General features: G+C 47.7%; 6 protein-coding genes across 6 annotated transcripts; 5 read left to right on the forward strand and 1 right to left on the reverse strand.

The window, feature by feature from the left end:
• Positions 1-448: 448 nt before the first annotated feature.
• Positions 449-2,081, forward strand: T069G_04741 (cytochrome p450 domain-containing protein; the record flags this gene model as incomplete). Its single annotated transcript, XM_056171951.1, has 5 exons — positions 449-554; positions 619-810; positions 863-1,194; positions 1,262-1,697; positions 1,792-2,081. The coding sequence occupies 5 exons, from the start codon at positions 449-451 to the stop codon at positions 2,079-2,081; spliced, it is 1,356 nt and encodes a 451-aa protein (XP_056028809.1).
• Positions 2,082-4,761: 2,680 nt separating this feature from the next.
• T069G_04742 (aminotransferase class I and II domain-containing protein) lies at positions 4,762-6,365 on the forward strand (the record flags this gene model as incomplete). The annotated part of the gene is made up of 6 exons (XM_056171952.1): positions 4,762-4,838; positions 4,904-5,236; positions 5,312-5,481; positions 5,544-5,759; positions 5,821-5,922; positions 5,974-6,365. 6 exons carry the CDS (start codon positions 4,762-4,764, stop codon positions 6,363-6,365), a joined length of 1,290 nt encoding a protein of 429 aa, XP_056028810.1.
• A 953-nt stretch (positions 6,366-7,318) lies between these two features.
• T069G_04743 (major facilitator superfamily domain-containing protein) lies at positions 7,319-9,024 on the forward strand (the record flags this gene model as incomplete). Its single annotated transcript, XM_056171953.1, has 5 exons — positions 7,319-7,438; positions 7,497-7,520; positions 7,599-8,497; positions 8,556-8,750; positions 8,823-9,024. The coding sequence occupies 5 exons, from the start codon at positions 7,319-7,321 to the stop codon at positions 9,022-9,024; spliced, it is 1,440 nt and encodes a 479-aa protein (XP_056028811.1).
• An 836-nt stretch (positions 9,025-9,860) lies between these two features.
• T069G_04744 (pyridoxal-dependent decarboxylase conserved domain-containing protein) lies at positions 9,861-11,198 on the forward strand (the record flags this gene model as incomplete). Its single annotated transcript, XM_056171954.1, has 2 exons — positions 9,861-10,956; positions 11,017-11,198. 2 exons carry the CDS (start codon positions 9,861-9,863, stop codon positions 11,196-11,198), a joined length of 1,278 nt encoding a protein of 425 aa, XP_056028812.1.
• A 1,205-nt stretch (positions 11,199-12,403) lies between these two features.
• On the forward strand, positions 12,404-13,273 carry T069G_04745 (iron/manganese superoxide dismutase; the record flags this gene model as incomplete). Its single annotated transcript, XM_056171955.1, has 3 exons — positions 12,404-12,533; positions 12,625-12,890; positions 12,974-13,273. 3 exons carry the CDS (start codon positions 12,404-12,406, stop codon positions 13,271-13,273), a joined length of 696 nt encoding a protein of 231 aa, XP_056028813.1.
• A 479-nt stretch (positions 13,274-13,752) lies between these two features.
• On the reverse strand, positions 13,753-14,998 carry T069G_04746 (uncharacterized protein; the record flags this gene model as incomplete). Its single annotated transcript, XM_056171956.1, has 2 exons — positions 13,753-14,564; positions 14,620-14,998. The coding sequence occupies 2 exons, from the start codon at positions 14,996-14,998 to the stop codon at positions 13,753-13,755; spliced, it is 1,191 nt and encodes a 396-aa protein (XP_056028814.1).
• Between the last annotated feature and the right edge of the window lie 65 nt (positions 14,999-15,063).

Below are 15,063 nucleotides of genomic sequence, written 5' to 3' on the forward strand. Positions count from 1 at the left end.
ACGGTAAGTTATTCGAGCTTACTTTAAAAATGCACTGGCCTTGAGTCTGATAAGAAGAGTCACTCTTTTCTCCTTTCTATTTCTTCTTTCACGCCCAGTTCAATCTTCTTCAGGCATCGTCTCGTCTCGTCTAATTCTAACTGCACAATTATATGGCACCGTCACCATGAGGTATGAGCTACTAGGTGTCGCCTCGGCCTCGGCCGGCGTTCTATCGCATCTTCTCTACTTCATCCATGGACATAAGGCCATGCAAGCGCCAAGAATTTTTGTTTTCTACTTGATGGCAGAATGTTTACTATGGGTACGATGCTTTTACCTACAGGGGGCATTTCAAGGGACTCTCAGTGCTACCACTATATCTCTGTCCTACTTCCTAGGCCTCTTTGCTAGCATCGCAGTATATCGCCTCTTCTTCCATCGCTTAAGACGTTTTCCTGGACCGTTTATGGCAAAGCTCACCAAGTTCTATGGGCCCTACAAGGCTCTGGGCGGCAAATCACACATTAACTTCGTCGAACTCTTCGAGAAATACGGAGATGTTGTCCGAACTGGTAAGTTGCCGGCCAACGACTGACATCGAAGTGAGGATATTGACTTGTCTATTTTTGTTGTCAGCTCCAAATGAGCTCATAGTGTTATCAACGGACGCTCAACAGAAAGTCTTTGGAGTTGGTACCCGATGCTCGAAAGAAAACACTTCTTATGAATCCGTGGCCTACAAAGGCTTCCAAAATTTGGAGGCTGCGACAAATCGTGAGGAACACCGCAAGAGACGACAAATCTGGGACAAAGCTTTTTCTACAAAGGGTAGGTTACATGTCTTTGAAACTTGTTGATCTAAAAGCTCAGACAATACTAGCCTTGGAATCCTACGAAACCTACGCTCGCGAAACAGTATATGAATGGCTGGGAAAGTTGGCATCTCTGCAGGGCCAACCGGTTAATACTTCATTGTATTCTCTCTTGATTCCTTTCGAAAATATGGGCCGCATGGGCTTTTCCATCAATTTTGGATCCATCCAAAAGGGTAAAGAGGACATTATGTTGCACTACCTTGAAGAAACGCTTGGTATGATCGCAAAACTCGGCACAATGTGGTGGCCGATTGCTTTGATCAACTCGATAGGAGGCAGCGGTGATCACATTGAATTCGAAAAGCTCGCTTGTAGGATGGTCGATCAGAGAGAAAAGGTAGGTGATGCAGCATGAAAGCTCGGCGTCAGAATCTCCATAGCTCAATTTGCTGACATTCTTATAGCAAGCCGATGATGAAAATGAGGACATAATGAAATATATTCTTCAGGACCATCACTCAAAAGTTCCGAAGGGTTTTCACCATCATGATCTTTTATACGCAGACGCGCAAGTTATCATGGTCGCAGGGACTGATACTATCGGGGCAACTTTATCATTTGCTTTCTACCATCTAGCCCGCGATCCTGCCCTACGACAGAAATTGCTTACGGAGCTTGAGCCTCTCTATGGACGCACGTTGACTGGTGAATTCACCAACCATGACTTGAGCGACGCTGAAGCACCATACCTAAACTCGATTATCAATGAGACGATGAGATTGGATAATCCGACTTGTTCTAACGGTGGTCGACTTACGCCACCTGAAGGGCTCGAGGTTGATGGTATCTTTATCCCCGGTGAGGTGGTGGTCTATACACCAACGCATGCTATACAACGAAGTAAGTATCTTTTCAAATACAAATCTTTCAGTTTTAGTATTCTGTCGGTGTCAAAATTCTAGTAGATGCCTTCTAACCATCTCAATTATGATAGGCGCCAAGTACTTCAAAGACCCAAACAATTTTATTCCAGAACGTTGGACTACGCGACCCGATCTAATTATTGATAAGCGGGCATACCTTCCGTTCTCTTGTGGTTCTCACAGCTGCGTGGGAAAGAAGGTTGCTATTCTTGTGCTACGCTTGATTTTGGCGTATACGGTCTGGTACTATGACTTCCAGTTTGCTCCCGGTGAAGATGGGCTCGCCATCCACCGAGATTCGATTGATGCATCAATTTTGAAGCCAGGCAAGCTGGAATGCGTCTTCTCTCAAAGGACTTGAATCAGGGTATGAGTGTAAGCACCATGGCTTTGCTTGTCGAGTTCCTGAATTTCTACTAATATCAGGCAGATGCAAATTGACGGCATGCCCGTTGGAAAAGAAGTGGTGATGTATGTGCAGTCACTTTGAATGCCACCGGCATAGTTATTAGGTGTTCCAATCAGCAGCTACGACAAGAGGAGGTATTCCGTAGCCAAGCAAGAGTGATGAACAAAGACGGCGCGGAAGCAAATAATCGGCCGGCGCGAGGTCCGAGTCTTGAGTTACATGCAGGGTTCAAAAGTTTCTTTCCGATGAACTAGTAATCAATCTCAGACGTACAGTAAGAATATGATATCAACGGCTAGATTCCGGATGGTTGTGATTGTAATATCGCGAAAGAATATAGCGTATGTGCGGCGCTTATTAGTGCTTAGTTCATCACAATGGTATTGCCTGATCGCTCCGACTCATGGAGCGACTGTGTCCATTAACCTACGGAATACAGCGCTGAACAAACTTCGCGACTCTACGGAGCATTGCGATTCTCCAATATTCTTCTGGATTAAGAATCATTGGTTACGGAGTGCCTATGGATGTAATAAGTGGCTTTTCCGTAACCAGAGTGTACCAGAAACGATGCCTATCTCTCATTTGCTTTCTGCCGTCAATAGTTGCGTAAGAGTCCACACACCGGCTACATGTACTCAGCACTTGTAGGTGAGCGTTAGAGCTCGGTGGCCTTGTGGCGTAGCCAGGATTCAGAGTGCTAAAGATTTGGATCCGGTTTCCGAGGCGATGTGCATACCTCCACGGCATCACTTATTAGATCCTCCGAGCTGTCGATCCCTTAAACAAGCTGAACTGACTTAACCTTCTGCGACTCAATAATACTTGTGCACTATAGCACAGCGTTGAAGTTGACGATACCAGGGTTGAGAAGGACAGAGGCGAGGAACTCAACAACACTTCAATTGAGTATCGAAAGATGGCAACAAGATATCAAGAAGACTATATCATCCTATTTTGGGTTCCATCGTCACCTCATCATTTTGAAGCGATATTTCTTCAGTATTAACTCAATGCAGCCGAGAGAGACTCAAGATTAAGGATGCTGAGATTCACGAAAACCGACATTTAAGGATGCGGGAACTGCCGAAGAAGCAACTATATTATCCTGAATGGGCAAATTCTCCTTTCTGTGATTAGTTACTCGTCCTGGCGACCATGGATGAGTCCGCCCAGGACGCACAACATGAAACTGGTGATTCATGGTAGCATACCACGCTTTTCTATTTTAGGGCCGTTGATCCCTTGCCAGCGAAGTATAGCAGCTGGAATCCTGTTTATAGGATCAATTTCCCTTTAGAGTAATAAAGCGATTACTTTTCCAACCCATCAGATTGAATGCAACGCTCCCTTCTAAAGTAAGGATGCTAGCTGAGTTTGGCATCACGCCGACGACGCCATCAAGCATGGTAAATGGGGTCTGTGGGACAAGAGTTTAGCTAGCCTCGTGGGAATCTCGCAGCTGCAACTTGAATACGTAAAAGTTCAGATCTATCAGCTATGGCTAACAAAGACACGAGAGAGCTTGCTGGTGATGAACGGAGTGGGTCGTCGCCATCAGCCTTACAGTATTGTGCAGTTTACAGTACATCCATGCCCATGTATGTGGCTGGCCGGTGATCGGAAAATCTGCCGTATTTGTTTGCTCTGTAGTCCGTAGCAGCATAACTCACATGCGGCAATCGTGTATGTATAGACTACGGATGTCGCTCCGCAGTGGAGCGAAAGATTCGCCTTAGCCACACGCGAAGGGCGAAATCTTGAGCTTGTCAGACGCAAGACCCGATCCGGAGACTCGGATCACTGAACATAAATAACCCAACGCCGAGAATCGGAGTTCTGGTCATACCTTGTCGCTCCGATTTTGCAATCTTCATTTTGGCCCATATTGATCCGGGTAATAGGGGTTTTCTCTGAAGTGCCAAATAAATAGCGGTGTTAAGAGAGCTGTGTAGGCGATGTTGGATTCACCGCGGCAAGCTCGGATCAATATTGCCTGAGGAGGATGGTCATGGAATTAGTCATCGTAGTAAACATCGAACTTATTACGAAGCAGCAGTGGCTTTATTCGAAAGGATGGCAATCAGGGGCGGCTTTGTACATTCTGTAGATCTGCTCAAATTTGTAGACCGGTGCCTTTGTTTGGCTGAGCTACGGGCCGCCGTGTCGCGAAACGGGCGACAGTAAGGCGACTACTGAGTAGCCACTAATGAACTCGAGAGGCCAAAAAATCATTAAAGCCAGTAGCACAGCTATACATATCATTAAGTGGGCGCATACGGATCGAGTTTACCATTCGACTGGAAACAATAATGCCCGCAGTAATACACAGCACCCCATATAATGGGAGAGTTGAAGCCAGTAACATTGAGTCATGCTTCAACCAAGTTAACACAGTCGGTAAGCTGGCGCAAGTGCGCGCGGGCTTGAGAATCCGATGGCAAAACGAATCCACCCTCGTAAGATTTTAGATGCCGGGGCGTGTACGGCGTGTACGGGGCACTTCTTTCTGGGATGGGTGGAATAGTCATATATAAAGCAGGCCATGGGCAACTCTGCCATTCGTTTGAGATGTTGAATCACTCGGAAGAATAGCTGTTAAACGTTCAGACAACTTCCATCACAATACAAAATGACTCAATTAAAAAACGGAATCAAGTCGCCAATTCAGCCCTCCCCACGAGTAGCAGGCAACGTGCAAGATGTGTGGTGAGTATCCATAAGAGACTCATACGAATGTCTTACCTTGATTGTGACTCACTGATTGCATTCAGGTCTATCATCAACGCTGCAGCTGCAACTACGCCCAATCAGCCTGTGGTGAACATGGGACAAGGCTTCTTTGGCTACAATCCTCCCCAGTTTCTCATTGACGCCGCGAAGAGTGCGGTAGAACGCCTCGACTGCAACCAATACGCACCTCCAAAGGGCCGTCTCCGTCTGAGAGAAGCCGTTTCCAATGCCTACTCTCCTTTCTGGGGCCGGAAGCTTGACCCAGAGACCGAGATCACCATCACCACGGGCGCCAATGAAGGTTTTCTGAGCTGTTGCATGGCCTTTCTCCAGCAGGGCGACGAGGTGTTGCTGCTAGAGCCCTTTTTTGACCAGTAAGCGTGCCAATCTTACGCCGTCTCAGCAGCCGGCTTAAAGATATGAAGTGTTTTGATGCTAAGATAAAGCAGATACATCAGCAACATTGAGATGGCCGGTGCCAAGGTTGTATCTGTGGCGTTGCAGCCACCAAAGTCAGGAATGACAAAAACTCACTCCGCTGGCGAATGGTCGCTGGATGTTTTGGCATTGAAGAAGGCCATTACTCCTAGAACGAGAATGCTGGTTTTAAACACACCTCGTTAGTAGCGCTCCTGTATCCGGATATCGGTGGTGATGCGGCTAACATATTCGATCTGGTAGACAACCCATTGGGCAAGATTTTCAACCATGAAGAGCTGAAACAGATTGCCGATGTTTGCGTTGAGAACAACATTCTCATCATCTCCGATGAAGTCTATGACCGACTGTTCTACGTACCATTTTCTCGCATTGCGACCATGTCGCCCGAGGTGGAGCGCATTACTTTGACTCTCAGCTCAGCGGGAAAGAACTTTTATGCCACGGGTTGGCGAGTTGGTAAGAAGCTTCGCCATATAAGTTAGTTTATGATCTTATCGCCAGCTGACTGAGTATACAGGTTGGGTTATGGGTCCATCCGAACTCGTCTCATACGTCACAAAGGCGCATGCACGAATTTGCTATTGCTCTCCATCACCTCTTCAAGAAGCGTTTGCCATTGGTACGTTAAGATCGCTGATATCAACATACAAAGTACTAATGAAAAACACAGGTTTCGAACAGGCTGAAGCAAATGGCTTCTGGGACGAATGTATCTCTGACATGAAGTCCAAGATGGACATGTTTAATGAGATTTGGCACGAGCTTGACATGCCTTACTCCGAGCCTGAAGGTGGCTACTTTGTCGTGGTCAACATGAGCAAAGTGCAACTACCAGAGAATTACGACTTCCCTACCCACGTATTGAATCGTCCAAGAGACTTCAAGTTGGCGTGGTTCCTGATCCAAGAACTTGGAGTGGCAGCGATTCCACCGAGCGAATTTTACTCACCGGCTAACCAACACATTGGAGAGCAGTGGATGCGGTTTGCCGTATGTAAACCGAATGAAGTACTGGAGGCTGCTAAGGAAAGACTAAGAGGATTAAAAAAGTATATTAATTAGACGATTCACGTGGATCAGCTGGCGCTTTGTTATAGTAGATTTGATTAGTTGTATATAGATGCCCCCATTTGTCAATTACAGCCAAGTGTTTACTCAACATATTCGCAGAGCCTACTGTATAATGTGAGGCCCAAAACTACAATTCACCGCCCATCTAAGGTCGAGATCTCTGGGATTAGCCCCATCGTACAGCGGTGTGGAACTTGTGGTCAGCTTATTTGTTTATGCTCTTGTTGATGGAATCATTTACACGACTCTCCATAACTAAAAATAAGGCAATTCAAAAAGAACCGTTGCCATTACTCGGGTAGTGTTAGTGTGCCCGTAGGGCTACACTTTCTCTTATTACTTTAGTGGTTTATGTACCTGAAGCCACTACTCGGTTGTTTAACCTCTTAAGTGCTTACCGTTTAGTAACTAAAAATCCCAGAGAGGGGCAGAAACAACATGCGTTGGGCTCCAGATCTTGTTAGGTTGCCATCAACGGCTGCAGCTTCACTCAACCCTTGATGGCTGAGAATGGCAGGTACCTAACTTCTAGCAGCATGAAAATGGCCCAATTTCATATAGATGCAAACGATTTTGGTACTAAGTATCTGCTACTATATCTATATTTCCCTAATAATCGCTACTATATGTATAATTCTCTAGTACTTGCTATTTGAATTATGTACTTATTGATTTTACGGTCTTGCTTTTTCTGACCTCCGCTTGCTAGGGTGTCGATCGACATGCGAGTCGGTATACCCTGTCTAGCTTTTTAACAGGGAAATAACCATTGGTTTCTATCCGATTGCGGGCGCTGATCTTCCCGGAGATGGGTGGAGAATGCTCAAGTGCCGTCGTTCTCGTCGAGTAGTATTTAATCTGACTACCTGGCAATTGATCGTCGTTCTCCTGTGACTGCTTCAATTTTTTTTTTCCTTCGTTTTTCACGTGCCAGTACTGCGCTGATGGCGACAGAAAACAAAAGCGCCGTAGAGGCGACGAGCGAGGCCAACTTGCCCAACGTCTCCGAAAAAGATGTTGATCGCGCGCTGCTACGAAAGATTGATTGGCGCGTGATGCCAGTGGTAAATCTCTACTGTCCACATTTTTTTACTCAAGATACTGACATGACATGTTTCCCAGCTGTGCATTACATATGCCCTTCAGGTAAAGACATCTCTGTCCTTCTATAGCAGCCACTTGGCTTTCGTTGTTAAGGCGAATAACTGACCAATTCCGTATTAGTACTGGGACAAAGGTTTGCTTGGCCAAGCAGCTGTATTCGGGCTACGAACAGACCTTGGCTTAACCCAGGGCAAATCTTTCTCTTGGGTGTCTGTGGTATTCTACTTTGGTCATATAGCCGGCATGTATCCCGGCTCTCTACTAGCACAACGGTTTCATCCTAAGCGCACCTGTTCCATCCTGGCTATCGTCTGGTCCATCATCATGCTCACCACGCCAGCATGCACGTCTTATGCCGGTATTATTGCCAATCGCTTCTTCCTCGGCGTGGTCGAAGCTGGCGTTAACCCCGTCTTCATGCTTGTTGTTGGTACATGGTACACGCACTCGGAGCAGGTCCTGCGATCTAGTATCTGGTATTCCTTCAGCGGAGGCTCATTGTTAATCTCTCCGGTCATCAACTTTGGTCTTGCCCACATCCATAGCAGTCGATTGAACCCATGGCAGATAATGTACTTATTTGCAGGGGGTATTTCCTTTCTTTGGGGCATCGCATTGCTTTGGGTCTTCCCAGATACCCCACAGCGTGCCAAGGGCTTTACGGAAAGCGAAAGGGAACTCATCGTCGAGCGCACGCGTGTTAACAACGCAGGCACCGAAAACAAACACATAAAGTTCTATCAGATCAGAGAAGCTTTATTCGAGTTCCAGTTCTGGGGAATTCTCGTGCTATCCCTGTTGAGCTGCACAGGCTCAGCTGTTGTCACGCAGTTTGCTTCCATTGTGTTTAACGGACTGGGTTTCGATGCTTATACCTCGCTCTTGCTTAACCTCCCGACCGGCGCGATGGCTTTCATCTGTGTCCTGGGCTCAGGATACCTTGGAAGACACTGGAAAGACTCACGATTCTTCATTATCTCATTATCTTGTCTACCGGTCATTCTTGGCTGCTCACTTCTGTAAGTCGAAAGTCTCCTCCCATCCAATTACTGTTCAGAATACTGATATGCACTCAAGCTGGAAACTTGATAACAGTAGAGGTGGGAAAATCTTCGCCTTCTATTTGCTGAACTTCTTCTCGTCTGCCTGGGTTCAATGCATCGGCCTGGGTACCTCAAATACGGGCGGTTATACAAAGAAGGCTGTGTACGCTTCTGGAACCTTTATTGGCTACTCGTTAGGCAACATTACGGGCTCTTTGCTCTTCGACCAGTAAGTGACGAGAATGAGCTCAATTTTTTTCACTGGCAACCGAATGGATGCTAATGCCGTTACCACTAATAGGAAATTTGCTCCCAAATTCGGTCAGAGCTTCACGGGTGTATTGATCTGCTTTGTGATTTGCTTCTTCCTCGCACAGGTAGTCCGTTTTGTGCTTGATAGAGAGAACAAAGAGCGGACAAGGGTCCACGGACCGCCCACTTTTGAGAAGGGCCTTGATGACTTGTCGGACAGGGAGAATATGTCATTTAGATACGCACTATGAGTGGCTCTTAACCACTAGGATATCAGGATTCCCCATAGCAGGTAGTATTCGACACCGAGATGAGCGGGACCTAGGTAGAATTGCATGATTCACATGCTGTTTGGCTCCGGTCCTAGGCTGGGGGCCAGATCCATTCTTATAGGGCTCGTATCAATTTAGTGGTTTCTTTCTGCTTAGCCGCCATAGCCTCCGAGACAGATCCACCCAATCCCATCGCAGGACTTTTAAATGTGCATGCACGTAATGGTCACTGAGCTCCTGGAAGAGCGGATTGGTTGCATGCACGAAAAGAGATTCGGTCCCCCGGCGAGCGCTAGAAGAGGATCTACCTTTGAAAGGTCAAAGATGCTTACTCTTCCGAAGACGGTGCCTTTTTCAGCTGCCAAGTTTTGCCCTTCAGCTGGAAACACGACATGTAGTCTCCAGCTCAGCTGCACGTAAACTAGCTATAGGCAGCCACGACGATTTGATCTAGATTATCTTGTGGTCAAAAGAAACATCAAAGCAAAAGATGCAATAGGAAGGCATATGTCAAGGCTTTTTGGCCAAATAGACGCCCTCTGATAGTATATCTATGTAGATCATTTCGCAATAAAAAATAGAATTGCTTTCTTGAAAATTGACGGATCTTCTTGACATTGAGAAGTTGAGCTACGCAAGCTTATCACACCTCTACAATGGCAGATCTCAACTTTTATCAAAATGATGGGAGCACATCCCCGAATGCGACCCATATACAACTAATGGAAGAGCTGTGTAACTATTTCTTAATCACGCAAAAATTATCCTTGTCATCAACAATTGTCGACATAGCAAATGAGGACGAACTTGCATATATGCGAAATGCCGCGAGGCCAGGCGCACAAGCATTACCGTTGAACCAGGTTATCGGTGATATGACCAAGATCATGTCTCATCGAATAGCAATGGACCACCCAAGATTTTTTGGCTTCATTCCTTCTCCGGTCGACGAAAACTCATTTCTAGGAAGCATGCTCACTACCATGTATAATGTTGGCGCTGGTAGCTGGTATCAGAGCTCTGGCGCCAGCACCGTGGAAGATTCTCTCATCAAGTGGTTCGCTGAGCAAGCTGGGCTTCCACCATCATCCGGCGGCATTTTTGTGTCTGGAGGCTCAGTAGCCAATTTGACGGCTGTTGTAACCGCACGCGATGCCAAGTTGCAATTCGAACAGAGGCCAAAGGCAGTGATTTACATGTCTGAGCAAACACATTCTTCCATGGCAAAGGGCATAGTCGTGGCAGGCTTTCACCGGAACCAGATCCGTCGTGTGCAATGCGACTCGAGTTACCGGATAAAGCCTTCGAGTCTTAGGCAGCAAATCGAAAGCGACAGAAAGAATGGCTTGATACCATTTATGATTGCGGCAACTTGTGGTCTTACCAACACCGGGGGCATAGACGACTTGAACGCGCTCGCTGACATAACCGAGTCCGAAAACCTGTGGCTTCACGTCGATGGCGCATATGGAGCATCCATACTTCTCTCAAAGACACACAAACATTGTGCTGATGGCATTGGTCGCGCGGATAGCTTAACATGGGACGCTCACAAGTGGCTGTTCCAAGTGTACGATTGCGGCCTGATACTCGTTCGAGACAAGCGCAACCTAATCGAAAGTTTCGCGACGGGTGCCTCATATATCCGAGATGCTGATGAAGCCTCATCAGAAAAGGTTAACTTTTGGAATCGAGGCATCGAGATGTCTCGGCCTGCGCGGGGCATGAAGCTCTGGTTTACCCTTCAGAGGCTGGGCCTTGACAAGGTCAGCGATATGATTGACCACGGAGTCGACCTCGCAGAATTCGCCGAACTGGTATTCCGAGGTTTCGAAAATTGGGAGATTCTCTCACCAGCCCAGCTGGGAATACTCAATTTTCGTTATGTTCCGCCCATTTCTCAGCCTCTGGGTGAGGGCGTGGATTTCGATCAGTTCTGCGATAGAGTGAATGCAGAAATATCCCGATTAGCGGTGGAACGGAATATTGCAGCACCTCTAACAACAAGGATCACCAAAGTCTTGAATTTGCGAATGTGCACTGTCTCACCTCATTTGAGTAGGGATCAGCTTTTTGAAGTGATACAAAGTCTGGATTCGATTGCAAGGGAAATTTCTGCCTCTTTCGTGATGAAGAGAATTTTGAAGATTTGAGGTGGCCACTTCTAGTTAAATATCTTCTCTTTTGTGTATAGTTGGACATAGACTTTGTTGAGCGCGAGTATACAAGGGGTTGCTGCCTAGGTAGATAGCTGGCAAAGCAAAGCCAAACTAGAGTGGTGGATTTTTGAATGCGAAAGAATGCCTCGAAGCAGTTTCCAAATATTTCAGGAGTCCCTTGATTGAACTTCATTTCGGTCAACTACCACGGATGTCTAATTGATGTTAAATACATTAGGGGTAGCATTAAGTACACAGTGACTCATCAATCTTTGACTTACATGGCTCTTTAAGTGAGTAGATATGATGCTATAATGCCACTTGGATACTGGTTAAAGACTTAATGGACATAATCGCCCTATTGGTTTTATCCTAGAAGCTATAATAGAACATTAGATATATATTGAGATAATTCATTTTTAATATAGATGAGCTGATGGGCGGTTGTGTCATGGATGGTATAGGAAAATATTGTAGCTGTAGGGTGGTAAAAGCGAGTTCGTCAGCTTACCTATGTCATGATGCATCCAGTAACACCAACATAACAGCTCTAATGTAGGTACATATTCCATCATTATTGCATCGCCAGCAAACAGAAAAATCAATATAGATGAAGATACACCTACATGAGCCGTCATCTTCAACACTCTTTACGTCTGAATGAAGCTTCATGTCTTTGCAGATCTGGTAATTCTTCAAGTACCGGTACCAGCTCCCCCCCGCCATTCCCGCACCCCGCCATCAAGTAACAGTACCAGCTCCCCTACCTGTAGCTCCATCCCTCTGACAGCTCTTCCCCCCGGGTCCCCCACCAAAGTGACGAAACGATGCGCTCAGCTCCGCCAGAGCTCGGCAATCCGAAGCAAAGCTCCCATTTAGCCCGAAGACTTCCGCTTTTCCCTTGACATCATCTTCCTCTCTCTCAAGCAATCCGCCTCTGTATCCATTGGTAAGCGCCCTTCGGCATTTTGCAATTCCCCTTTCCAATCTCATCATTCCAAAGGCGCATCTTTGAATTGCATCTTCATCTGCCTTTTCTCCTCCCAACTCTCCCAATTGAGCTCCCCTCAAGCTCTTTGCGCCGCTGCCCCTCATCCCGTCGCATCTCCAATTTCCCGCGATTCAACACAGCAGACAGCTCCGGACTCTTCTTACTTACCTGCGAATAGCTGCGATAGACCAACAGCAACAGAGCCATCATGTCCTCCTCCCTCCTCCGTACGACGCCTCTCCTGCGCGCCGGCCTTCGCGCCCGTGCCGCAAAGCCTCTCGCCGCCATGGCCACCACAAGCTTCACCCGCGGCAAGGCTACTCTCCCCGATCTGCCTTGTAAGTTGAAGAGTTCCTAAAGCAGAACAAGAACGACGTCCCTGCTCCGAATCATGCAGCACAGAAGAGCTGATAGAATACTGCGACTCAGACGACTACGGCGCGCTCGAGCCCTACATCTCCGGCCAGATCATGGAGCTCCACCACTCCAAGCACCACCAGACCTATGTCAACGGCTTCAACGCTGCCGTCGAGGCCCTCGCCGAGGCTGAGGCCAAGGGCGACTCTAAGGCTGCCGCTTCTCAGGCACCTCTGCTCAACTTCCACGGCGGTGGTCACGTCAACCACTCCCTCTTCTGGGAGAACCTCGCACCCAACGGCAAGGGCGGTGGTGGTGAGCCTGAGGGCAAGCTTTTGGTATGACTCGACTCACTCCCCTTTGAAGCTCTCTTCTTCCTTCGCGCCAAGCATTTCGCTGACCAGTATATGTAAACGTACAGACTGCCATCAACCAGGACTTTGGCTCCTTCGAGAACCTCAAGAAGCAGACCAACGCTGCCCTCGCCGGCATCCAGGGCTCCGGCTGGGCCTGGATCGTCAAGGACAAGGCTTCCGGTAACCTCACCCTCGTCACCCGCGCCAACCAGGACCCTGTCACCGGCAACTTTGAGCCCCTGCTGGGCATCGACGCCTGGGAGCACGCTTACTACCTCCAGTACCAGAACCGCAAGGCCGAGTACTTCAGCGCCATCTGGGATGTTATCAACTGGGGAACCGTTGCCAAGCGATTTGGACAGTAGACATTCGCATCCGAGTCTGCACTGAACAATCTGTAAAATAAATTAGCATGTAGCACATTCCATATTGTTACAAGTCTGCAATGTCAGTTAGTAGGATTGAAAGCCCAAAGCGTATCCATCCAAGACAACCCAGTTTGCTGTTTTTGTCAAAACACTCAGTCCAGAATACACAACATTCATTGCTGATTTGCTACTACTAGCCGAGGGAGCAATGATACACGCAACGTAACCTAAGCCTCACGTATATTGATACACTGCATACACTTGACATTTGGACCCCACGCCATGCGCGCTCATCCCCTTCACATGTATATATATGCGATGCTGTGAAACAGGCGAACAACGATCTCTTTTGCGCATGCGTCTGATGGATCTCAATCCACAGCGCGCATATATGAGAGACAAATAAGCATGACCAAAAACCCGGTATACTCGTACAGAGAGCCATGAAAAATTCCATGCTGCCTTTTCAAGCAGATTCACTGTCTTTGGCATCTTGCAATGCCTTGATACGCCACTAGTTCGCTCGGATAAGTTTCTGCAAAAATATCGCGAGCATAGTCATACCAGTCTTGGTTTTCCGGAGCAGTGCGAGCCTCAAAGAACTTGACGTATTCCCACCACTCCGGATACCAACCTCCACTGTCCCAGCCGAGAATACACACAATCTTGCTGTTCTGAATAATGATATTCTTTGGGCTGAGCTCGCCATGAGTGAAGCGGATATTGTAATCTGACCGAAATTGACAGGTTAAGGCATCGGCGACCTGTGTCGGAACAGATTGGACAAACGACGCGGCCAAGAAAGCAACGAAGTGACGGCATGTGGGCTTGACACGGACCGCCCAATAGGTATTCTGGAGATGCTGGTCCAGTATCAGAGAGTAGGGGCCAGAAGAGGCAGATCCCAGCATGGCCCCTTTGCCCAATATAGTCGAGCTGACACGAATTGGATTCATGCCACTTCGCATATTGTTGAGGATATGACGCAGTTGGCGGGCATAGGCAAACTTTGCCTCAGGTGTGAGATCGTACCAAGCGTTTTCCAGAAGCTCTCCTTGAACGACCCGCTTTATGGTCCCTTCCACTTCGCTCGGAACTGGTAGCTGTAGAACCGGGAGATCTAGATGGTATTGGATCGCGTTTCCCAGAAGCAGTCCTGCATCTGTAATTGAACGATACTGGGTCGAAATCGACTGGCCAGCACCACACCATGAATTGAGCGTCAACTGGAGGCAGCGTGGCGTAAGTAGGCTTTCCAGGTACATGGTGTGCTCATTTGGCGCTGGTTCTATGAGGCAAATGAGACATTACTCAGGCATAATGGTGAAGACTCATCCACTTACGCGGAGGCAATGAAGGAGGATTCGAGCACCACTGCTGCTCTGAATCGTCTAGATGATCGCGGGGCCTCTTCACTCCCGCAATCACCGAGGGAAGATTCCTTGGAGTATACACAAGCGATTGGGATCCTCCATTTTGCGATGGAGGAAGCTCTTTTTTAATGGTCGTAGGCTTGTGAGAGGTAGCCACGCCCAGTTTGAGGGCGTTGCTACCCGTCTTGAGTGGCCCAACCGCGATTTTGGTTGGCAGTTCTGGAGAGCGTGGCTGCAGCAATCGCATGGCACGCTCTGGATTCAAGCCCTCCATCTTGCTGAGGGGATCTTTCTTATCGCCGTCGATGATGGGAGTAAGGCGGAGATTGTCTGCCATCGTATCCGCCATTTCTCGAGTCTTGGGAGACCTAGATGCGTTAGTACTTAGAGGGAGACGGTGCAGCAGACGGCGGC

The sequence above is a fragment of the Trichoderma breve genome, chromosome 3 (genome assembly GCF_028502605.1).
Source record: "Trichoderma breve strain T069 chromosome 3, whole genome shotgun sequence".
Taxonomy (NCBI): Eukaryota; Fungi; Ascomycota; class Sordariomycetes; order Hypocreales; family Hypocreaceae; genus Trichoderma; species Trichoderma breve.